Here is a 27,133-nt window from a genome sequence, read left to right as displayed (position 1 = left end):
TAAAATTTTAAGTGTTAATGTACCATCAACCATATTAAAGATGTTAACTGATGTTTGATATACAATTGTGTCAAAACCATGAACTGAATTTCATATTAATTTCATTAACCAATACAGAAGACATATAATAGTAGATATAATTGTGTCGCATTGTTTGTAACACCAAAATATATACATAATATACGAAGCATGATCGAATGTTATATTTTTTACTCAGGCCAAAACAAAAGCAGATATGACCGATAACAAATTTAAGGCTATAAAAGAGCTGCACTCTCAGTTGGAGACAAAGCTTGCTGAACTGCAAAGAAAGATGCTACAGAACAGGAACACAGCAAGAAAAGCACAGACAGGTGCAAACTCTGCTTTAAAAGAGGCAGCTGCAAGTGAAAATGTACGTGACCTTTCTCAACTTCTCGGTATTAGTTTTGGTTGACTTCAAAACTACCAATACCAACTACCAATGTATTTTTCAGCTAGTAAAATCCAGAGATTTGTAGCTAGTTTAATGGCATACATCTTTCTTTGGAAAATGCTGTTTCCCTGTCATAATAGAAGTGCATGCAGCATTCTCACAGCTGAAGTGCCCCAGTATTACTTTACATTTAAAATGAGATTACAGGTATGGGATCACTTATCCAGCCATCTGTTATCCAGAATTTGCTGAAAATGATGAAAATGTCATCAACACGATGATAATCATTATGTGCCCCACTCTACCTTCTCTGTGAGGAGTTGCTAAACAAATGAGTGGCTCATGTAAAGTGAGACGCATTTTTGTTCCCTAAAGGTAATCAGTAAAAGATGCCTTAAATGCATTAATAAAGTGCATATGTACATTGCTAGCATATGCGTAGGAACTATATCAGTTGTAACAGGTGTGTATGCTTACACACTACGATTGTGTAGAAATTGTGTGCGGATTGCATAGATATAGCGTTCAGATGTGACTTGACAGTGTTAGTAAATGTAAACTTTATTTACACTATTTCTACACAAAATTGTAATGTAATGAATTGTCATATACACAAGAAAGAATAATGTTGCAACAATTGCTATTAACTGAAAAAATTAGCTTAGAAAATCTAATTAAATATAAACACAAATACAATTATACAAATGACATTCAATTAAATACAAATATTGCATGGTTCTACAAATTAAGAATAATGATCCTATCAATCAAATAGGTGAGCTGCTGGATCCCACTGAAACATTCACAGTCTTCAAAATGATAATATACAAAAGCATGGGATGTTCACACAAACAACATTTAATAACCTGTGCAAAGTGCCACATAGCGGCAACTGAATACGTTATAAATTCGTGGTAGCAGCAGAACACCTGAAATACACAAGGACATACATATATTGAAGGCTAATCAAGGAATCTGGATATGTTGTTGTAATATTGTTAAAATAGTTAATTCTTTTAAGAAAATAGGTCCTTGGTCCAGCATGAAATGCCAGTGAAACAAGTGATGTTGCACGGCCAAGTTGACTATATTGTTTTGGTTCTCCCAGGTAACAGGAACTTGTAGGTTCTCAAACACCAGCTCACTCATAGATGAAGCCAGGGCCCCAGCTGGTTTTGTTCCACTATCGTAATTTGAATAATTGAAGCCCATATTTAATGGCAAAGTGACCTCTTCATACAGGTTTCCAGGATAACATTTTTCTGAGATAAATACTGAAGCACATTGAATCACAATCCTTAAAATTATAATGCATAAAATACGGGGTGTCCACAGAAACCCTAGTACCTATTTTTTCAAGGAATTACCCAGTTTAGCTGTATTTCCAGATATCATTGCATTAACCTAAATGTATGATCTTGGTTATTTCAGTTATGCTCCTATCCCACAGTTGTACCTTCTATCATAGGACATCATAACATATATGTATGCCCACATTGAACATCCATTATCCACCTTTGCATCCAATGTGCACAATTATTGCAGCTTTGAAAGTAAAAACGCCATTATCCCACTTCCAATATGTTACAACTTTCTTGTCATTTTGTAAGGCCTTAAATCCCTGCATCACACAAAACCTTAATAGATCTGCTGCCTCCATCCCTGCTAGCTCATAAACCAACCCTTATTCCTTGCAAGTAAACTTTTATGACATTACAATGCAATTGTGACACTCGGGTTGCACTTTCTGTTAACAAATAGCCTTAATTGTTTTTTTATTATTTTTACAGAACCTCAGTGATCTAAAAGATAAATATGCGTTACTCCAGGAAACGCTACAGAAGAGGGATATTCCTCCAGAAATCTTAGATAGATTGCAGCAACTGAAAAAAAATGCAGAAAAGTTGGCCAAGGAAATTGATGCCAAATTTAATCGCATATCAGGTATTTCACATATATTCTGCCATTACATAGATGCTAGAAAATAGAAGCAACAAATATGTTTCATACAATAGAATATGTATATTTAAAGGGAATATAATAAATAATTCATTTATTATTTTTTCATTGTATAATATATATGAAAAAAGGTCTTTCGTTCTAGGATGGTGCTAATTTTTCATGGTGAAGACAATAAAAGTAAAGCTGTGTATGTTCATGGAGAGCCTTAAGAATTGCCTGTAAGAGGATGTTATCTCCAGCTTCCACAAGTTAGCAGAGAAAGCAAATCTCAATGCGTGATACAAAATAAATTAATTTTAGTCCCATCTCATGCAGGGGCGGACCTAGACTTTTTTTGGGGAAGAGCGATTTAGCATAGTCACAACCCCTCAGTCTGATTGGTTGGTCCAAGTTGGCCCCACCCCTGGTCATGATTCCCCTCACCTCCCCCCTTTGATCAGCGTCCTTTAAAAGGTATGTTTGCTGCTGAGGGGGGGAGTGATTGCCCCGATCGCCCCCTCCCTTTCTTCCTGGATCCGCCACTCATTCCATGTGCCTGGATCATCTGCCATGTGCATATCTAGAAGGACGCCTGCTCTCTACTCTCAGAAGATGCCTCCACAAATAGAAGTGCACATAGATGTGCTGAGAAGTAGAAGATAAGTGCATTGTTCAAATGTGTAAACTTCACATTAAGGGACTGATTTAGCATTAGGATTAAAACCAGAAAGAAGGTGCAATGTTGCGCCGCCGGGAGTGGGCAGGTTTAGAGTTGGAACTGAGGCCCATACTAGCTTAACTCTAAATCGTAGTGTTAACATAACGCTGCTTGATATTTGTGGGCTCGGTTTGCCAATGAGCTAATTTGCACCCATTTGTTCTTAACACTAAATTAGGTCTCCTGCCACTTTAGAGCCACCACTTCCATTGAATTAAACTTTGTTGTCCTCATAAAATAGTGCTTAGTTTAGCCTAATTTATAGTTTAAATTAATAATTGAAGTGAAGTGATACCTGTACTCTTTCTTACATGTGGCACTTCTGTGTATTTGAAACGTTGTTTTACAAATGGGCCAATGGATGCACTACTGTGAGCTTTGGTAGAAATCTAGGAGCACCTGTGCAAATTGAGGAGCCCGGCACCTCATAAGGAGATTTTTTGGTGAGATTAGGCCATTTATGAAGCTAAATTGAACTGGCAAAGAAAAAAAGTTAGAAGCCACAAAATTGGATACCATAATTTGGCATTTTTTGTAATTGTATCTTGTTCCAAATGACCCAGCAGCAAACAGTAGTAACTCAAGGGCTCTATTTACAAATTCTGCCCCGTGAACTACGATAGGCAACATTATGTATCACATCGTAACACTGCATAGTGTAGTACCGCAGGTATTTCATAAAACTTACCTGCCTTGCAATGCGATGCGAAAATTCCTCTCCTTTTTGATAGAGGATGGTGCTTTGCATTGCTCCTAACACCGACACGATGGTCCCATAGATATTCTTTCTTCTGGCTTCCTGTTGATCTTCTACACACGCACTGGTAAAATATCTGGCCATGGGCAGTTCATGCATTCAAAAGGCTCTGGCTGGATAAAGGGTTCTCTGGACGATCAGGTGCCCAACGCCATCTTTACATGGTGATAGGCACCTGATAGGATTTTAAGTCTACCTATGAAAATCTCTGATTGTCGCAGCTTTGTAAATTTCATACTTTCACAATCCCCATATTAATATATAGAGGCTGCATTCAGAAACTGTTGTTTTTGTATGGTTCACCGTAACAATGTAAATAGACCACTAAGTCTCACCAAATCCTAAAAAATATATATATTTAGTGCAAGCCCAAAGACAATAACTGCACTATATATGTTCCAGACACCCAACGTACCTGTACCTTCCTATATACCCAGACCATGGAGGTTTGTCTATTCTTTTCATTACATTCCTGTCTGTCAGCAGCTGGTGCTTTAAAAGCACAAGGGGCAGGAACTTTACAGTAAACATCCAAAGGGTATATAAAGAGTCTACTTTTTTTCGTCAGTTATCCTTAACTGTCAGTTAGAAACCACATGGTGCAGTTCAGACACATTCTTCCATGTCAACACTGGGCTTGTCTAACTGCCATCTTATAAAAACAATCTCGTTATGTTCTTCATGAAACATCCAGCAACGACTAATGATAATAGGTTCCAAACAATACAGCTTAACCACAATTTACTATTGGGGAATTCCCAGATATGAGAATATGGGCTATAATTAATAGATGAATTCTTGAAGATGAAGAAATTAGAATACAACTAGATTGATGGCCAGTTTAATCCAAATTACATGCAGCCATCTGTTTTTCATAGCATTTTGACATATTTTGATGTGAACCAGTTTCCCATAACTAAATGTGTGTCACTTGGAAGATATTTCATTTTTCAGGAATTTGAGGCTCTAGCGGGGTTGAATATTTTAAGATTTTTTTTTATTTTTTTTACCTTTCTACTACTGTTTTGTATTTTTTACCAAAACAATTACTGGTATTGAACAATTACTCCAGTGGTTTGTGTCCTGACACATAAATAATATCTCATTCACTGTTTTGCTGATGATAATCATTGTTTGTTCATGTATTATCATATTATTGCTAACCACTTCATGACCAGAGAGTTCTGGAACAGTCATTATCAATTCTCCAGTTTTTGGAATGGAATAATTTCATGAGGACTAATTTAAATATTTTTTTTTTTGTTTTAGTTCATCAAGGCAGATGTTGTAATAATAAAGTATCGTTTTCTTTCAGGACAAATCAACTAATTCTTCCTAGTATAGATATTCCAAATACTGACCTAACATTAGAGGAAGTGATACATTATATTGACTGATTGATTTTCTTTTTTCAGAATTGTTTATATTTGTTTATATCTAGAAGAGACCCTGATTAGTTGAATGGGTAACTCTTTTTGCCAGCGCTAATAGATTTAGTGTAAACTAGATCTAATACAGCAGCTTCAATTAGATCTAGTTCATATGGATCTAATAGTTCTGGCAGGCGGGCAAAACCTTATCCGGGTCTTAAACGTGTTTACCTGTGAGTGCCGATACCCTAATAGTCACAGCAGGTGAGCAGTTGTATATGATATATATATATATTGCAACAGAAAAACAAGCAGGGCGCCTTTCAGTGGTATATTAGATATGCAACGTGGGATAGAGCAATAACATGCGTACCGTGAGATAAATGGCGATGGGTCTTTTTAGGAAATAGTGGAGTAGTCTTTGCTGTACTTGTAGTCCTCCAGAACTCCACCAGTCAGTACAAAGATGCGGAAAGAGCAAACATAGTGTAACTCTGTGGTATTTTTTGGTAAGGGCAATATCACCAGTAACCCCACAATCCTATGGGGTGTGTGGGATTGGTATCCCAAAATTACCAATTTATATGACACCCATATAAGTGCAACACAGGAAAACATATAAGTCTGCGTACCATATATCCTGAAGTATCCCACTTCTGGAGAAAATTAAAACATGTGCAACACCAATGACTTTAACACATTATCTATGCACTTCTTCATTGCACAGTCAGATTCTATCATTTGTCCGAATCGTACACTGCTGGCTCTAAGGTGTCCTGCACAAGTAAAGGCTTTCCAGTGTGCAGCGTTAGTGCTCTCTTCCTAGACTTTTGTAGCTGAGACCATAAAAAAACTATAAAAATATATATATAAATACACATTTTCTGCCACCATAAAGGATTTATTATGGTGTCCCAACGTTCACCAGAACCACTTATTATTGTTTCCGCTTAAATAACATACACATGTAGCATGGAATCACAGAGAATACGCTAGATTAAAATATATTTGATCTGAAAAATATTTCCATGCATACACAAACTACTCAGAGATCTTATCTGTCTCTGGTCCTGGCTACATTCAAAAAAGACCATTGACACTTGCCTAGGTTAGACTCAGGTCAGTTAACCAAATACACTGTGAAAGGTTACATAAAATATTCACAGTGTTATACCTTAATTCAACAGAAAATAACAATCAGTCATTCGATATACTACATTTCGTCACAAGTGGTGTTGATCCGCGCCTTTTATTGGGCTCTTATTGATGTTCGAGAGTGACAAAGGTAACATATATATTCCTTTGTTTAAACAATACCTGCACCATTCCTCACCACTGCAGCCAGAGATTATTCCATCCACAGTATGCCAATGTTGGCCCTAACAATTATAATCACTAACCCTGCACTTGGACCCACCCACTTGCATGAGCAACCTATCACAAATAAGCTCAAACGTTTTTTCAAAGTGCTTATCTGTGACAGCTTTGCTTTTTCTCATTAAAAATATACTTAATTAAACAAACAGTAAGTATACTTAAGCTTGATTATATGGAATTGTAACAATAAAAACACCAACATGCTAATGTATTATAAGGGATAAGTACCACTTTATAAATGTTTCACATGGGCCCATTACTCCTTGGTGACTTTTTAAAATGTTTAAATAGTTTTTTTTATTTAAAAACTATTCCAGCCTATTATCCATTCTAAACTGCTCACTTTGGTGTTAATAATGCTGTCTTTCATCTTTTTATCTGGTTTTCCTGTCTAGATTTTGACATTCTTATATATGATCAGACACAACATAACCAGGTTAAAAGTGTAGATCAAAGTTAGTGATTGTGTACCATCTTCAAACAATAGGATAGTTTAGTCTGTTGGATTTTAGATTGAATTTTTGTTTTATCTACACACTTGCATCTCTTTCAAAAGGTGGCATTTAAACAATGGTAAATTCTATGTATAATTTGTCATTAACAAGCATAAGGTCAGTGATCTAGAGAGAAAAAATTTTCTGCAGCCTCATTTGTCATTTTGCCAATAGGCATAAGCTGCACAGCAAAAAGCAGAATCAAATAAAGATTGCTTAAAACCTTAAAGGAACACTCTAAGGGGTATGCTCAATAAGCCACAGACATCGTATCTATGCATTAATCAGGAGATACGGTACCACATCAACGCAGATTTCCCTTCGCTGCTCTGAAGGACGGACGGTGAACAGAAATCCACAATGTTGCGGTAACCCAAAGTGACTTCGGGTCTGTTCTGGAAGCACTTCGTGCTTAATTGAATATGACCCTAAGGATTTATCCAGATGAGCAGATTGCTCACAGTAGATTTGAAATTGAAAGCAAGGCTTACAAACTGCCAGGAATATAATTCAAGCAAGGAAATCTATTGCCACTTTGCCATGTATGGGTAGCAATGAAATACATGGCACAAAAGAGTCCATGACAAAAGGATGCAGCCACTATTTTCTCATAGATACTTCGTTTTTTCATTCTGTTCAATATTTCATTCTGTTCATGTGAGCAGCAAATGCTACATAGCTTAGGGTTCAATACATCCTGTAATTGAGCCAAGTGTCAGAACTACCCATACTGCAGGAGGTTAGAGGAGCCCAGCAATGCAATACTGGATCACCCTCCTGATGCCCATACTCTTGACCTCTATTTATGTGCCGGACCTAAACATGATCAGATGTGCAGAACGGGGGCCACTTCTAAGCAACCTCTGGCCTAGCTTATGTGCAGTGAAACTGTATTTGGGGTTTCACTGTGTAAACACCGGACCCATCCATGTTTATAATAGGTACAACCATCTGCTTTTCTGTGAGAATAGCATGGGACTGGTGGAGGGGAGCTCCACATCAACAGGCCCTGACACAAATTTAGCTGTGGGTCCCAGTAGTGCCACATTCTGCCCCTGATTGAGCCATTTGCCTAATTTCAGCCTATTATCCATTCTATAAATTACTTACCTTCATGTTAAGTAGTGCTGCCTTTCATCTTTTTTCCTGGTTTTCCTGTCTAAATTTTGAGATTTTCATATATGATCAGACACAACATAACCAGATTAAACGTATAGATCAAAGTCAGCAATAGTGTACCATCAGGGCTGCCATCAGAAATTGTGGGGCCCATTACACTGTGTTTTCATGGCAACTCCAATGCAGTAACAATACAGTACAGTCATGGCCAAAAGTTTTGAGAATGCACAAAGTTTGCTGCTTCAGTGTTTTTGGACCTTTTTGTCAGATGTTGCTATGGTATACTGAAGTAAAATTACAAGCATTTCATAAGTGTCAAAGGCTTTTATTGACAATTACATTAACTTTATGCAAAGAGTCAATATTTGCAGTGTTGACCCTTCTTTTTGAAGACCTCTGCAATTCGCCCTGGCATGCTGTCAATCAACTTCTGGGCCACAAACTGACTGATGGCCGCCCATTCTGGCCTAATCATTGCTTGGAGTTTGTCAGAATTTGTGGATTTTTGTTTGTCCACCTGCCTCTTGAGGATTGACCACAAGTTCTCAATGGGATTAAGGTCTGGGGAGTTTCCTGGCCATTGACCTAAAATTTTGATGTTTTGATCCCCGAGCCACTTAGTTATCACTTTTGCCTTATGGCAAGGTGCTCCATCATACTGGAAAAGGCATTGTTCACAACCAAACTGTTCTTGGATGGTTGAGAGAAGTTGCTCGTGGAGGATGTTTTGGTGCCATTCTTTATTCATGGCTGTGTTCTTAGGCAAAATTGTGAGTGAGCCCACTCCCTTGGCTGTGAAGCAACCCCACACATGATTGGTTTCAGGATGCTTTTCCGTTGGCATGACACAGGACTCATGGTAGCACTCAACTTTCCTTGTCTGGACAAGCGTTTAACCAGATGCCCCAAACAATCTGAAAGGGGATTCATCAGAGAAAGTGACTTTACCCCAGTCTTCAGCAGTCCAATCCCTGTACCTTTTGCAGAATATCAGTCTGTCCCTGATGTTTTTTCTGAAGAGAAGTGGCTTCTTTGCTGGCCGTCTTGACACCAGGCCATACTCCAAAAGTCTTCACCTCACTGTGCATGCAGATGCACCAACACCTGCCTGGTGCCATTCCTGAGCAAGCTCTGCACTGGTGGTGCCCCGACCCCTCAGCTGAATCAACTTTAGGAGACGGCCCTGGCGCTTGCTGGACATTCATGGGCGCCCTGAAGCATTCTTCACAGCTATTGGACATCTCTCCTTGAAGTTGATGATCCAATAAATGGTTGATTTAGGTGCAAACTTACTAGCAGCAATATCATTGCCTGTGAAGCCCTTTTTGTGCAAAGCAATGATGACTTTTCGTGTTTCCAAGCAGATAGCCATGGTTAACAGAGGAAGAACAATGATTTCAACCACCATCCTCCTTTTAAAGCTTCCAGTCTGTTATTCTAACTCAATCAGCATGACAGAGCGATATCCAGCCTTGTCCTTGTCAACACTCTCACCTGTGTTAATGAGAGAATCACTGACCTGATGTCAGCTGGTCCTTTTGTGGCAGGGCTGAAATGCAGTGGAAATGTTTTTGGGATAAAGTTCATTGTCATGGCAAAGAGGGACTTTGAAATTAATTGTAATTCATCTGATCACTCTTCATGACATTCTGGAGTATATGCAAATTACCATCATAAAAACTGAGGCAGCAGATTTTGTGAAAAATAATATTTGTGTCATTCTCAAAACTTTTGGCCATGACTGTACATTTTAAATGGTCATGGTTATAGTTAATGTGAAGACACAGGGAATTAGAACCTATACTCTAACCCTCTAGACCTCCCTCCCCCCCTACTTCCCCTGATGTTCAAACAACAGCACCCATATTTAATAATTAGGCTTCCCTCCATGTAACTAACCCAACATCAAATGAATAGCACTCACACTTAATAAATACAGTAGACCAATTTCTCTAACCAGCCCCAGCATTAAATTAATAGCATTCGGAGTTAGTAAGCAGACCTACTTCCCCCAATATGCACCGCCTTACAATTTTTTAAATATATACATTTGTTCACATTAATAAATACACCCACCCCCAAGTAGCCCCAACATTAAATGATTAGTATTTATATTTAATAAATAAACCTACCCACCTTAGTTAGCCCAACATTAAATTAAAGGGATTCACATTTAATAAACACATATATTTCTCCCCCAAAAGGCCCCAACATTAAATTAATAGCATTCATATTTAATAATTAAACCTGTTTCCCCCCATGCTGCCGCAGCATTACTTAGTATTCATGTTTGTTAGCTAGCCCTCCTCCCCAAACTTGGCCCGACATTTAATTGATAGTCTCAAATCCACCCCAGCATTTAATAAATAGTCTCATTATCACACTTTAAATGAATAGGCACTGGCGTACCCCACTATTAAATTTAATAGTCTCACCATTAAATTAATTAATAAATTAATATATCCCACCGCACCATTAAATTAATAGCCCAGCCTCTGCCCGCATTACAATAAGAGACTTATTTAGACTTTTTCATCTCTCTCCAGTTTTCTTCTCTTTTCATCCCTTTTCTATACTTCTCTTTCCCGTACCACTGCTTGTTTTATTTTTCCTTGATTTTCCACTCCATGCTCCTCCTTAAGAAATTTCAATGTAATGGTGTACATAACAGTGGGTGGTTAACAATAGTGGTGTTGACAAGGGTACCCCAGCCCAAAATTTCTGTCAGGTGTTATAGTTATTTGTTTGAAATAGACACATCATCATCATCATCATCATTTATAAACACTCGTAGCTAGAGAGCATTAACCATACAAATACATTTATCGCTCCCTTACCTTCTCCCAACCCATGCAGTGTTGAATAAGCAGAGGCTGAACCCACACATGAGCGGACACTTGCATAGTAAAACTGTAATTGGAGTTTCACATCGCATACAATGGATCCACACATGGTCAGAAGAGGCCCAGAGTAGAGGAGCTTAGCATCAATGGGACCACCCCACATTTTGGTGTGGGACCTGGCAATGCTGCATTCTGCCCCTGATTGAGCCCTCTGCCTTTATTCATTGTGCAATTAGACATAAGTGATATTCTGTTTTTATGGGCTAAACACATATACAATTTATAAATCAATTATTATTTTTTGTACTCAAAAGTGGCCCACATAAAATCACTGCATAGACACACTGGGGCTGATGCAGAGTGAGATGTATGGCACTTTGTGTAGCGTATCTTGCGTGAAATTGCTCTGTGCATGCCCAGACAGTGGGTGCGCACATATAAGCTTAGGCAGACTGGCGTGTTTCTGGCACCAACGCCTACCTGCACCTTACAAGTTCAGACAGGGGAGAGAAGGGACATTTAACATAGACAAAGTACAGTAAAGGCATGTTTATGCACATGAGGCTCAGTCAGACCTGCATAAACATACCTATAAACCTGTTAGGGGATGTATAAATTTGCACCTACAGGGTAAGTGACAATACATGCCGATGATGATGATGACTTGTTGTAAACCAAGCGCATTTGCTGCTGATGTGAAGGTGGATGTATCACAGGATGTGGACAGTTTTATTTTCCATGCTATATTGTTAGACTAATTTACTATTTTGCCAACAACACTGCGTGAGTTTACCCAGGCAAACTGAGGTCTATGCAGAGAGGAAATACGCTCACTCTTTATAGTAGAGAAGTTCACTGACCCCCGTGTTTTGGTTTTGTTTTTGGATTTGGATTACCTTCGTGTTTTGGTTTTGGTTTTGCAAAACCACCCTTGCGGGTTTTGGTTTTGGTTTTGTTTTGCAATTTTGTTTAAAAATCAATGTTTTTGGGCACAAAATAACCAAATTTAGTGCTCCACCTGTTTCTTGGATAAGTAAGGTAATTCTAAAGCTAATAAATTAGGAAGAAAAAAGTTTAATCCCTGGTAGGCCGTCCTTAATTCTCCACATAAACCTGGTTGTCTTCCTCTTCATCTTTGCCTATTGGAAATGCAGCCATCATCTTTGGGTGTATATTACACCCTCCACTTGTAGTTGAATAGAAAAAAAGCAGCCTGCATAGACTGTGGAATTAGAGAGTAAAAATAAATGGACCACGGTAGTTTGGTGGCTATCTATAATCCCCCCACCGCCCTCCACTTGTAGTTGAATAGAAAAAAAGCAGTCTGCATAGACTGTGGAATTAGAAAGTAAAAATAAATGGACCACGGTAGTTTGGTGGCTATCTATGCCCCCCCGCCCTCCACTTGTAGTTGAATAGAAAAAGAGCAGCCTGCATAGACTGTGGAATTAGAAAGTAAAAATAAATGGACCACGGTAGTTTGGTGGCTATCTATGCCCCCCCCCCCCCCCTGCATAGACTGTGGAATTAGAAAGTAAAAATAAATGGACCACGGTAGTTTGGTGGCTATCTATGCCCCCCCCCCCCGCCATCCACTTGTAGTTGAATAGAAAAAAAGCAGCCTGCATAGACTGTGAAATTAGAAAGTAAAAATAAATGGACCACGGTAGTTTGGTGGCTATCTATGCCCCCCCCCTCCACTTGTAGTTGAATAGAAAAAAAGCAGCCTGCATAAACTGTGGAATTAGAAAGTAAAAGTAAATGGACCAAGGTAGTTTGGTATCAGCCTGCATCAGACTCCCTCTCCACTAGGAGTAAAATAGTAAACTATTCAGCCGTTATAGAGTCTAGAATATAAATAGAAATTGAGAAAGGCAATTTGGTATCTGTCTGCATCATAATCATCAACATCATCATTAGTGCCCTCGTCGCCTACACAAATCTCCCCCTCATCCTCTTCTAATTCAAAAGTGGCATCCTCAATTGGTGCATCACCAGGTACACTCGGGCTGTTAAGGCACACATCAGCAGAACTGCTGAAAGGAACCTTCTTTATGGGTACACTGTCACTAACAGAATGCTCACGATTAAACATACCACTGGTGGATGGACTCTCCCCAGGGATTGGTGTCATTTCTGATTCAGAGCATACATTATCCTCTAATGCCTTACTGTTTTCTTGCAGCTCGGCTTTCACGCGTAACAGTACTTGTGCACCACTTTTAGACTCCAAATTACTTGGTTTTGCTTTGTCATGAGTGTCCGTACAAGAAAAAGGCTCAGTAACATTTTTTGATCTGCCACTAATAGAAAAAGGCGAAGGCCTCATTCTTTCTTTGCCACTGCGTGTGTAGAATGGCATGTTAGCAATTTTTTTTTCATCGGCAGTTAACTTTTCCTCGGTTACACTTCTTTTGCGCTTCAACACGGTACATTTTTTTATGGTGTGTGTTTTTTTGACTGATTTCAAAAGACTGTGTAGTTTGACATCGTCTTTCCCAGATGATGTACTGGGAACACTACCATCAGGACTGGTGACAGAACCTGGTTGCTGATTCTGCTCATATGTGGACTGCTTTGAATCCATTAGTGCTGCAAATTGTTTTAGATACTGCTGACAAATATGACTTTTGACAGCCAGAAATATTAATGCAAAAGAATGGGGGACACCCCAAAAGCACTTGAGAGTTCTAAAAATTATTTTTAAGATTGCTGACAAACAGGACTTTTGACAGCCAGAAATATTAATGCAAAAAAATGGGGGACACCCCAAAAGCACTTGGGAGTGCTAAATATTATATTTTAAGTCTGCTGACAGATAGGACTTTTGACAGCCAGAAATATTAATGCAAAAGAATGGGGGACACCCCAAAAGCAATGGGGAGTGCTAAATATTATATTTTAAGTCTGCTGACAGATAGGACTTTTGACAGCCAGAAATATTAATGCAAAAGAATGGTGGACACCCAAAAAGCAATGGGGAGTGCTAAATATTATATTTTAAGTCTGCTGACAGATAGTACTTTTGACAGCCAGAAATATTAATGCAAAAGAATGGGGGACACCCCAAAGCACTTGTAGTGCCAAATATTGAAAAAAAAGACTCCTCTATCCTCCTCTTTTCTCTATCAATTGTTATCAGAATTGTAATCGGAATTGTAATCAGAATTCTATTCTCTGTCCCTGCTCTAATCAGCCTGTGACTACACCCTGCTCTCTCCCTCTGTCAAATGGCGATGGATTGCTGTGGAGGCAGGTATTTATAATTTTCAAGTATCGCGAGAACCGAGCCCCGAGATCCAATGACGTCACGATGACGTTCGGCCTGGATTTGGAATCCGAGCGGGCGGGAGAGTACCGAGCCTGCTCGGCTCGGTACTTGGATAGGTGAAGTTCGGGCGGGTTCGGTTCTTGGGGAACCGAGCCCGTCCCTCTCTAGTTTATAGCCAAATTTCCACATTCCCCGTTGTTTTCATCACAGGCCTTGTACAGTAAAAAGCACAAAAAATAACAACAAGTAAACAGGCTCCGCAGTTTTGCAGGGCTTTCAATGAGAAGCCTTACTGAAATAACATTGTTACTCCATAGTAACAGGGACATATCTGTACTGACAGCTTCTAAGAGACTAGTAATCATTTAATCTGACTATATACAACAACAATTTGAACGCCAATATAGCTCTATATTATAGCTGTTGTGGGTTCAATCACAATCATAATGAACTCATGACTTTTTTTCTCTCTTGAAAACCTTTGTAAGTGCACATTTTATAGCAATATGTATCAAGTTACTTCTATTGTTAGACTGTCCGAACTCCTGGAATTTCAGCGAGGGCATCTATCTACACTTATTGTACACACACACATATCACATCACAAGCATGCTTAAAGTACACATAATAGAGATCACATAACTGTGGCATAACACATTTTTCATTTTTTTATTGACTAACAAAGTTTAACTTATATACTTTTGTCAAATGATTAATTATACCCATTGTTAAATCACCTTGATTAATTACATAGTGCACAGCACTCATGACATTCTAAACAGTGCTAATATAACACCGCTGTTGTTTTTCATTACAGATTTAGAAGAGAAGATTGATGACCTGAACAAAGAAAATGAAAATAAGGCCAATCAACTACTACAACTAGAGGGGAAAGTCATAGAGCTTAAGGACTACATTTTTAGGGAGGAAAATAGACAGGCTACCTGTAGAGCATAGTTTTCTATTAATTGATAGTTACAGTGTATGATTTGATAGACCCGACTTGTTTGTGTCACAATAAATGTATATTAAACTGTATATACCAATGTTATTTTTTGTTGTTTGTGTAATGCTGTCTGTGTCAGAATCAAAGTGCTTCAGGCTCTAGACACTCCTTCAATCGCTTCCCAACATCAAACGGTAGCTCTCACAATCAGGGCTGCCAAGAGGAATTCAGGGCCCGGGTACAACAAATTCATGGTTGAGTAAGCCCTAAAAAAAAATTGCGCCGCCTAACTGGGGCGCAAAAAGTTTCATAGGTGTGGTTATACATTCAGGGGCGTGTCAATGTGCCGTTGGGGCGTGGCTAGCCTAACAGCGGTGCAAAAATTTTCGGGGGTGTGGTCATACATTTTGGGGCGTGGCTAGAACATCAAAATAACTAGGTCCTGAATTCACCAGAGCGTCACATATGTCCCAGCACTCCTGACTTTTAAGACATCTAGCACCACAGTGTAGTATACAAAGAATGCAGTGTGTACACAAAGAGCTCAGTCTTGGCCTGCACCTTACATTGGGCACAACACTCACCAAAAATTGCCATTGTCCCTACTAGAATCACAACATTTCACACACTCTGCTGCTCTCTCCTACCTGTTCTTCTCACTTTCACCAAATGTGACTGCTGCTTTCTTTAGTTGCGGCTTGTCCGCATCCTGGAATGTTGGAGGACCTATTTGGGGAAAAAATGGCTACATTTAGAAAATTACAGCCAGCCCCGGCGTTAAATCAATAGCACCCACGATTAATAATTAGGCCTTCCTCCAGCCCCAACATTAAAATAATAGTATTCCTATTTAATAAACAAACCTATTTCCCTCCCTACAAACAGCCCCAGCAATAAATTAATAGTATTTACATTTCAGAAATATACCTATTTCCCGCAACCATCACTGACATTAAATAATTCATAGTCACATTTAATAAATAGACCTCATTCTCCCCCACATTCAGTAGCCCCCAAACCACCCCATCTTAAATTAATAGTCCGCACTATAAAATTGCCCAACCATTACCCCACAAACAAAATTGCATCCATTAATTAGCCACCACCCACCTCACACTACATTGCCACAAGCCCCCTGTGCCATCACATACACATTACTGTGCCCCTTCATCACCATGTTGTGCCCCCTTATGATCATGCTGCTTTTCCCCCTTCACCTGGCCCCCCATCATCACCCTGTGCCATGCTGCTCACCCCCCCCCCCCCGACTTCATCACACTGTGCCATCCTGCACCCCCTCTCCTTTATCACTGTGCCATGCTGCCCTCCCTTTCTTTCATCACTGTGCTATGCTGCCCCCGCTCTCCATCACTGTGCCATCCTGCACCCCCCTCTCCATCACTGTGCCATGCAGACCCCGCTCTCCATCACTGTGCCATCCTGTCCCCCCTCTCCATCACTCGGTGCCTTTCTGCTGCCGCCCCCACCTTTTTTTCCTTATACTGTGCCTCTCTCTCCCCCACTTTTTCCTCATACTGTGCCTCTCTCTCTCCCCCTTTTCCCTCAAACTGTGCATCAATCTACCCCCCTTTTTCTTCATACTGTGCCTCTACCCCTTTTTCTTCATACTGTGCCTCTCTCTCTCTCCCCCTTTTCCCTCATATTGTGCCTCTCTCTCCCCCTTTTCCCTCAAACTGTGCCCCTCTCTCTCTCCCTTTTTCCTGAAACTGTCTCTCTCTCTCTCTGCCCCTTTTTTCCTGAAACTGTCTCTCTCTCTCCCCCCCTTTTTTCCGGAAACTGTGCCCCTCTCTCTCTCCCCCTTTTTTCCTGAAACTGTGCCCCTCTCTCTCTCCCCCTTTTTTCCTTAAACTGTGCCCCTCTCTCCCCCTTTTCCCTGAAACTGCGCCCCTCTCTCTCTCCCTTTTTTTCCTGAAACTGTGCCCCTCTCTCCCCCTTTTTTCTGGAAACTGTGCCCCTCTCTCTCTCCCCCCTTTTTTCCTGAAACTGTCTCTCTCTCTCTCCCCCCCTTTTTTCCTGAAACTGTGCCCCTCTCTCTCTCCCCCTTTTTTCCTGAAACTGTGCCTCTCTCTCTCCCCCTTTTTTCCTGAAACTGTGCCCCTCTCTCCCCCTTTTTTCCTGAACCTGTGCCCCTCTCTCCCCCTTTTTTCCTGAAACTGTGCCCCTCTCTCTCTCCCCCTTTTTTCCTGAAACTGTGCCCCTCTCTCTCCCTTTTTTCCTGAAACTGTGCCCCTCTCTCTCTCACCCTTTTTTCCTGAAACTGTGCCCCTCTCTCTCTCACCCTTTTTTCCTGAAACTGTGCCCCTCTCTCTCCCCCTTTTTTCCTGAAACTGTGCCCCTCTCTCTCTCTCCCCCTTTTTTCCTGAAACTGTCTCTCTCTCTCTCTCTCCCTTTTTTCCTGAAACTGTGCCCCTCTCTCTCTCCCTCTTTTGTCCTGAAACTGTGCCCCTCTCTCTCTCACCCTTTTTTCCTGAAACTGTGCCCCTCTCTCTCTCCCACTTTTTTCCTGAAACTGTGCCCCTCTCTCTCTCCCCCTTTTTTCCTGAAACTGTCTCTCTCTCTCCCCCTTTTTTCCTGAAACTGTGCCCCTCTCTCCTTTTTTCCTGAAACTGCTGTGCCCCTCTCTCTCTCCCCCTTTTTTCCTGAAACTGTCTCTCTCTCTCTCCCCCTTTTTTCCTGAAACTGTGCCCCTCTCTCCTTTTTTCCTGAAACTGCTGTGCCCCTCTCTCTCTCCCCCTTTTTTCCTGAAACTGTGCCCCTCTCTCTCTCCCCCGTTTTTCCTGAAACTGTGCCCCTCTCTCCCCCTTTTTTCCTGAAACTGTCTCTCTCTCTCTCCCCCTTTTTTCCTGAAACTGTGCCCCTCTCTCCCCGTTGTTCCTCACACTGTTTCTCCCTTTTTCTTTTTTTTTACTTACATTAGTATTAGCTGTTTTTCTCTCTTCTGTCTTCTGTCTTCTTTCTTATTGCTTCTTGCTGGGTCCTCTCTGCGCTGCTCCACACCGCATTCAGTGTAAACAGAGCAGAGATGAAGGAGGAAAGGACGCCGGAGCCGCGATCACGTGAGTGTCTTCCCTCTTTTTGTTTATTTTTTTAAAACCCTGCTCCCCCCACCAACGAAGGGGCGGAGCCCCGAACCCCCATTCCGCTAGACTGCCGGACCCCCGCCCCCCCTTCCTCTCCCGGAAGGCAAAACAAAAAGTAAAAAAGTGTTTAAAGAAAAAAAAAAGGAAATAAAAAAAAAAGTGAACAGGTATGCCTGGGCCCGGGTAATTAGTACAAGCTCCCCCCTTCTCTCGGCGGCCCTGCTCACAAGTAGGGAATGGTAAGAATACCCAGTGTCGGACTGGCCCACCACTGCACCCAAGAATATCCCCAGACTGTCCCACTGTTGAATGGCTCTATATAATCATATACATTGTAGATTTAAAATATAGCCTTTTAGGTGGAAAATATTTAAATATTAATAATATTTAAATTATATAAAAAAAATTTTTTTAACTTTAATTGATTCAAGTTTTTTTTTCCCTTTTGGAACTTTCTAATTATACAGAACCCACTGTTGCTCGCACTGTGCCACTAATTACATTTTACCTTATGTTTTCCAACCATTTACTGCCTGGCTTATGTGATGACTTACTCACTGACTTAAGGCTGGCAGCAGGGATTTTGAATAAAACGGTTCAAGCAGCGCAACACTGAGGAGCTAGAGTAGTGTTCATATAATTAACAAGTGCCAAAAGAAAAAAAGTAAAATTTACTCTGTGGGCTAACCACTTCTCTAGTGGCTCACCATGCTCGTTCTGACACACACACTAATTCATGAGCCCCTATCATTACATTCCCCCGGTGAACCCTATGTTAAGTGCGTATTGTCGCTAACCAATAACGATTGTCGAACCTCGATTTGTGTTTCCAAAGCACAAAGATTTATTTGCAAAAAGTAGTATAATATGTTCAAGCAAAGTGATAATAAATACAGCCGTTACTTATCGCAGGCGCTCTGGATCCAGTATGCAGTCATTCAATCCTGAAGTCTGGGGACAAGATGTCTGAACACTAGATGAGAAGCTGCTGCTTATATGCACACAGAAATACAGTAATACAATGGAGATGGTATAGCTTGCTTCTATTGGTCCAGGTTTCAGGAAGGTCCAAGGGGTTGTCATCATTGGCTAGTTCATCCTAAAGAATCCAAAGGAGGGGGTCATCTCTCTAGGGGGTATGCTCTGCTCTTCCCGCCAAGATTCCTTAGTTTTAAGTAGTTCATAATTCCCTATCATTCATAGCTTGTGTATGCACTCTGCAATTCCTTCGCAGAGTGAACCAAACAGTAGCAAATGTTAAGAGGTTTATTATGATACCACACATGATATGATTCCTTCAACCTGTTCCATATATTTCACTAATGTGCATATAACTTATAATATATAACATAAATACTACTATATTTCGACATAAATGACTATGTGTTGCAACTACCATTAATGTGTACTATTTTACAAGTGAGCGTGTTTGTGCGAATGTATGTAAAAAGACTAAATTCTGTGGGTGCCACGTGTTGTGGCTGCGTACGCCCTTTTACGTTGTAACGTGCCCTTTTACGCCGTAGCGTACCGTATGCATCTTTTCAGACAAAGACAACCAAGTTTGCTCGATTTTAATTGAAATAACTTTATCCAATTTGCTGACTTCGACACCTACATGCCTCAGGTCCGACAATGGGCCTGATTCATCAAGGTACAAATACTGAGTGCAATGTACGTAAATGGGGTATATGTACGCCCAAATTCAACAAGGAATACATATGAAAATATATGCGATTATAAATATGGATGTAGGTCTGCTCTGCTCTACTAGATAACACACTGAAGGATATGTCTAATAGCTGTGTGGAATATAAGATCACAAAAGAAAACACAGAAAAATAAATTAATGCCACCTGTTAAAAATATAGGCATTAATGATAAAACATTCAAAAATAATAAAATAAAAAAAATTCTTTTTTTTCATGAAATACATTAGTATGCTATGAATGTCTACTGTACATAAAATACACAATTGCCAACACATCATCATCATTTTTTAATATAGCGCCACTAATTCCACAGCGCTGTACACAAAACTCACTTACATCAGTCCCTGCCCCATTGGAGCTTACAGTCTAAATTCCCTAACACACAAACATACAGACAGAAACACAGACTAGGGTCAATTTGATAGCAACCAATTAACCTACCAGTATGTTTTTGGAATGTGGGAGGAAACCAGAGCACCCGGCGGAAACCCACACAAACACGGGGAAAACATACAAACTCCACACAGATAAGGCCATGGCTGGGAATCGAACTCATGACCCCAGTGCTGTGAGGCAGAAGTGCTAACCACTAAGCCACCGTGCTGCCACCGTGCATGTAATAGCGTGCATACTCAGTCATCATCGCTAGTAAATGGAACTTAGACTAGACCTGTAGCTGGAGCAAGAGATACAGCTGACAAAACAAGTACCTTTGAGATACCCAGAACTTGGATCGAATGCTGCTGTGTGCAGTTAGATTGGAACGCCCTTACTGTATATTGACTATGGGTAAATGCACCTTCCCCGCTTCTTTGCGCTCGAAAATGAATTGAACATTGATGCATTCTGTGGCATATGAGCCTGCTCTGGGCATACGCAGAGTGATTTTGCGGATTCTACAAAATCACCTTTTACATTCATTGATGAATGAGGGCCACTGTGTGTACACCAATTCAAAGCATTTCAGTCCAGCTTGTAAGATTTCAAAATCACAGGAAAGCAACATTTTACCTCCGAACCTCAATACTGACTGGTAAAAATTTGAATGGTCAGAATCAACAAAATTTGAACCACTCATCTCCATTCTAAAACATATAAAATGGCATCTTACAAAAGAAAAATGCTATCAAGCCCCCAAAGATCCTAAAGCTTATTACAATAATATAACCACCAAGGCAGAAACACTGTTCTTACCTGTAAAAGTATTTCAAATAGACATGAGAACTTCTGGGGGTATATTTACTAAACTGCAGGTTTGAAAAATGTAGATATGTTGACTATAGCATCCAATCAGATTCTAGCCATCATTTTGTAGAAAGTACTAAATAAAGGACAACTAGAATCTAATTGGTTGCTATAGGCAACATCTCCTCTTTTTCAAACCCGAAGTTTAGTAAATATACCCTCTGGGATCCTATCTCTTTTCCATAATGGGGCAATTTCAAATCCAGCCTGTGAGATACAGTGATGACAAAAAGACATGTAAGGAGTGCCCCTATGCATTTCACACCTTCATTTTTATCAAACACTTCAGTGACTTCTACTGATAAGCGCTGATAAATACAGTTCTTTGTGCATTAGGCTGTCCCCATAATGAGACAATTTCAGGCAAGACGTTTTGATGAGCAGCAAGATTAAGGGATTTAATTTAAAAAATGCTGATTGTTTTTTTTAACGTAAAAATGTAAATTAATGTTATTTACTGTATTTGTAGACCTAATGCTTAAAATGTAATATGCTTGTCTATAAAAATGTACACGTATTCAAATATTTTAGAAGAGTGGATAATGGATAAGAAGGGCACAGAATGCCCAGACACAGCCCTATTTGTACTGTATAATAAATGGTCAAATGCTGTGCTAACCAGTTATATAATATAAAGTATTAAAATAATGTTGGCTATATCTGCAATGTTTACTTTGTTTATTATTCCAAGGGGTCACATTACACCATTAACCTCCTCAGTGAAGCACACAAAGTATATCCGCTCAGTGCTTTGCTGCTCCTTCACCCATGACAAGGCTTGTATTAGCATCTCCTAATCAAGATATCACCTGTCATTAGCACATTCCTGTAATTCCATATATTATATGGAGTGTCAATGTAATAATGACTTGACTTGTGATTAGCAGTTCCTTTTACAATAAGTTCACATCTATATTTTATAAATGTATACATATTTATACTGCTTGAAAAAATACCACTATCAAGCACAATTTAAACAAAAATGTGAGGTTGATAGATGAAAACTTATCAATAAAAACATTTAAAAGAATATTTATCATCATCATCATCATCATTTATTTATATAGCGCCAACATATTCCGTAGCGCTTTACAATTGGGGACAAACGTAATAAACTAATAAACAAACTGGGTAAAACAGACAAAGAGGTGAGAAGGCATTTATTTAGAGACATAACCATAAAATGAGCCTCTTCATAAGAAATCAGGATTTTTTTTCAAATCTACAGTATATAAAATCCATATATGGAGCTTTGTGTATGGTCTTAGAGATCTGATACTTTCTTACAGCAAACAACCTGTTGGATCCTCTTCAGTCAGGCTTTCACTCTCAACACTCCACAGAGACTGCACTGATCAAGGTTGTCAATGATTTGATCACAGCAAAAAATAATAACCATTGTTCTCTTCTAATTCTCCTGGATCTCTCTGCTGCATTTGACACTGTTGACCACTCTCTCCTCATACAAACGCTACAATCCCTAGATCTTGAAGGCACTGTCCTATCCTGGTTCTCATCCTACCTATCTAATTGCTCTTTCAGTATTAATTCCTCTGGATCCACATCTGCGCCACTTCCTTTATCAGTTAGAGTACCACAAGGCTCAGTCCTAGGTCCTCTGCTATTCTCTATCTACACTACGTCTCTCGGAAAACTAATAAACTCCTTTTGGATTTTAGTATCATCTCTATGCGGATGATACACAAATCTATCTATCCTCTCCTGATCTTTCACCATCTGTGTTGTCTCGTGTTACTAACTGTCTTTCTGCCATTTTATTTTGGTCTTCTCGCCAACTCAAACTCAATCTTTCAAAAACTGAATTAATAATATTCCCACCCAAAAACAGAAGCTTCCTGCCTGACATTTCTATTTCTGTTGATAACATGACCATAAATCCCACCCCGTAAGCACGTTGCCTAGGTGCAATCCTTGATTCACAACTGTCATTTATTCCCCACATCAACTCTATATCTATATATCTAAATCATGTTACATACACCTAAAGAACATTTCCAGAATACGCACATATCTGACATAAGACACTGCATAAACATTAATTCATGCACTCATCATCTCCTGCATCGACTATTGCAATTCCCTCCTTACTGGTCTTCCCAAAGTCAGACTTGAACCCCTACAATCTATTTTGTATGCAGCGGCTAGATTGATTTTCCTTACTAACCGTTTTTCCTCTGCCGAGCCACTCTGTCAGTCTCTACATTGGCTGCCTGTATTTCAACGAATCCAATATAAAATTCTTCTACTAACTTACAAGGCCATCAACAAAATTGCACCGACATATATTTCCTCACTGGTCTCAAAATATCTCCCTACTCGACACCTCCGTTCTGCACAAGATCTGCGTCTCTCTTCCACTCTCATCACATCCTCCCATTCTCGGTTACAGAATTTTTTCCGGGCTGCACCCACTTTGTGGAATTCCCTCCCACGCACAATAAGAATTTCGTCTTGTCTTCAAACCTTCAAGCGTTCACTGAAAACCCACCTCTTCAGACAAGGTTATGATATTCCTCAACCACCATCTTAATTTCCTTAAATTACCCTATAACCATCCTCTACACAGCTAACGCAAGACAACAACCCTCTGACCAACATTGCAACACACACAGCACACTCAATACTTTTACCTTTGCATTCTAGCTGGTCCATTGTGCAATATGATGTAGCACATGCTCTTGTGTTTCTAACTCCCATTTTCCTATAGATTGTAAGCTTGTGAGCAGGGCTCTCTTACCTCTCTGTCTGTATGTATTACCCAGTATTGTTTTATCAATGTCTGTTCCCAATTGTAAAGCACTACAGAATTTGCTGGCGCTATATAAATAAATGTTGATGATGATGATGATATTTTCGTCATAAAATAAGTAATAAAATCTGTACCTTTACTAATTTCTCTTCAATGCATTTCACTATTTTATAGTGTACGCTATTAATGACACTGAATTAAGTGTGGGCCTGGTTTTATATTCTGTGTTCCCTATCAGGCCACTTATGCTCTGCTGCTACCTACCATTGTTACAAACCACATTGAATCTCAAAAATATAAAATAAATACATGGGAATAGCCCTAAGTAAAACAATACTTAACTGTTTGTAATATGTAAGTAAGAAATTATTTGTCTAAAAATAAAAATGATGATGTGCAAAGTGAGGAGAATACAGCCCTGAAACTTTGCCAACAGGGGTTCTTATACATATTCCACAAGGGCCTAAAAAACAGTATGCCTATGAATCAGGTTCTTAATCCATATTTAGCTGTAATTAATATTGTACATCCTTTTATTTATTGTTATCTAAAAATTAAATATATTATTGGGAAATACATATAATGACTAGGAAGCTAGGAACTTATACAAAATAAAATACTAAACTATAACGAGTAATTAGTATAGTAGCTGTTAGTACACAACAGGCATGCAACAGAGGTTAAAAACTACTGCTCTAGATGTAAGTAAAGATGCCCACCTGAAGCAATTGCTAAGAGTGGCAACATCAAAACATTCAATCCTCCTTTCTTTTGAAAAACATCTATCACTCACCTCTTTCATGTACTACTTACTAAGCTAATATTTATTAGTCTAACTGCTATGTGATAGGGCCAGACTATCCATTAGGAGGTGAAGGCAGCTGCGTAGGGGCCAATGGGTCGTAGGGGGCCCATCTGCCAACCACTGACTTTTTTTCACAGATTCTGGGTGGGGACTGAGCTGCCAGATTCTAATTGTATTATGGGCCTGGCACCTACAAGGTTTAGTAGCATTGTGACATCTGTGCTGGCATGAGAGCTGTACTGGTAGAACAGCAGGGGAGGTCCTTCCTGCTGCTCTGTCACTCTTGTGAGGCTGAGCAGCATGGGTCAGAGAAGCATGTGCTAAACCCAGATTGGAGGAGCACAGCACATACTTCTTTCACCCCTGGTGCTCAGCTTCACTTGATTGAAGCTGAGTGTAAGGATAGTGACTGCAAACTATTGCAAACTAATCAGATAAGAAGAAGGGGTAATCATGTGGGGCACAGGGGGCGTGTAGGGAATGATCTGATGAGGGAAAAGCTGGTGGGAAACAGAGTATATGAGCTCCTCTGACCTCCTCTCCATTATACTTTGTAATTTTAACATCCCTATTGAATACCCCACTGATCCTGCCCCTAACAAACGTTTCGCCCTTTCTTCCTCTTTTGGTCTCACTCAGTGGTCCTCTTCCCTTATCCACTGTCTTAGTCATTCCCTTGACCTTGTTTTCTCTCATCAATATGATCTTTCTGACGTCTCTAACTCTCCCTTCCCACTCTCTGACCACCATCATCTATCCTTCACTCTGTCCTCCTCCCCTGCCTACAACTACCCTCACTAGGTACAATCTTGAGACTCTTGAACCTACTTAATTTTCCTACTCTCTCAAAACTCTCCTCTCCTCTCTTACCATGCCTTGCATGCCCTGACCTGGCGACCTCCTTCTACAACCACTTCCTCACCACCGCCTTGGATGCTGTCGCCACCGCCTCTTATGTTCGGCGCTGCCAATTGACACCCCAACCCTGGCACTCCAAATTCATCTGCTTCCTTTAGAAGTGCACTTGTGCTACTGTACGCCTCTCTGCCGACTTTGCCTCCTTTTTGTCCTCCAAATTTGAGGCGATCAGACTTGACATCTCCTTGAATCATTCTCCTGCCACCCTCATTGCTCCGCCTTCCTCTAACATCCAACTCTGGTCCTCCTTACCTACCTCAGGGGAAGGAATCCACTCCCTCATCCTTTCCTCTCCCCCCTCCACCTGGATCCCATTTTCACTCACCTCCTTTGCTCCCTCTCCCCCACTGCCTGCTCCTATCTTGTTTACCTCTTCAATCTATAACTCTCCGCTGGTATCATCCCCTCTTCCTTTAAATATGCCCTTATCTCATCCATTCTCAAAAAACCCAATATTGACCCCACTTATGTCGCTAACTACTGCCCCATCTCGCTTCTCCCCTTTGCCTCTACATTACTCAAGAAGGTAGTCTGCAACTGCCTCTCTAGATACCTCTATGACAACTACCTCCTGGACCCTCTCCAATCCGGCATCCGCCCCATCTCCTCTACTGAGACTGCCCTGGACAAAGTTAATAACAACCTTCTCTCGACTAAATCTAAGGGTCACTTCTCCCTGCTCATCTTCCTGGACCTCTCTGCAGTCTTCTATACCGTTGAATTTCCCCTCCTGTTGCACACCCTTTCCTCTCTCTGCCTCTCTAGCTCTGTACTCGCTTGGTTCACCTCCTACCTCGCCAACCTCTCCTTCTCTGTATCCATTTCTGATTCTCCCCCTCCTTCCGCCCTCTTTAGGGCTCGGTTCTTTCACCGCTCCTCTTTTTGCTGTACACTACCTCCCTGGGTGATCTCATCACCCCTTTCTGTCTCCAATATTATCTCTACGCCGATAACATTTAACTACATCTCTTCTCCTGCTCTTTCCCTTGCCCTCTTCTCTCGTGTATCAGACTGCCTGTCTGCCATCTCCTCTTGGATGTCTTCTTGCTTTTTGAAAATTAACATTGCTTAAACTGAACTTATTGTCTGCCTTCCTTACAGATCCTCATACCATCTTGATCTCTCTATATCTGTTAACAACACCACCATCTCTTCCATTTCCCAACTCCACTGCATTGCCCGCAATTGGCCCTTCCTTTCTCAGGATGCCACAAAAACCATCATCCATGCAGTCATTATTTCCCATCTTCATTACTGCAACCCTTTCCTCATCGGCCTCTCCCTATCCCGCATCGCACCCCTCAGGTCTATACTCAATGCGTCTGCAAGAC

The 27,133-nt window shown here is 40.3% G+C and overlaps 1 protein-coding gene across 1 annotated transcript in view; it reads left to right on the top strand.

Moving 5' to 3' along the window:
* LAMB4 (laminin subunit beta 4) overlaps positions 1 to 15,333 on the top strand; it is a 109,827-nt gene extending 94,494 nt beyond the window's left edge. Inside the window, exons 32-34 of the mRNA XM_075205964.1 lie at positions 218 to 394; positions 2,206 to 2,359; positions 15,123 to 15,333. Coding sequence (XP_075062065.1) covers positions 218 to 394; positions 2,206 to 2,359; positions 15,123 to 15,262 — 471 coding nt within the window. The 3' untranslated portion in view covers positions 15,263 to 15,333. The remainder of the gene's footprint in view (positions 1 to 217; positions 395 to 2,205; positions 2,360 to 15,122) is intronic.
* Positions 15,334 to 27,133: the final 11,800 nt, after the last annotated feature.

This window comes from Mixophyes fleayi, chromosome 4 (assembly GCF_038048845.1).
Source record: "Mixophyes fleayi isolate aMixFle1 chromosome 4, aMixFle1.hap1, whole genome shotgun sequence".
In the NCBI taxonomy this organism is placed as follows: domain Eukaryota; kingdom Metazoa; phylum Chordata; class Amphibia; order Anura; family Limnodynastidae; genus Mixophyes; species Mixophyes fleayi.
Note: the sequence above shows the minus strand (reverse complement) of the source record. Positions and strands in the feature narration are given on the sequence as shown.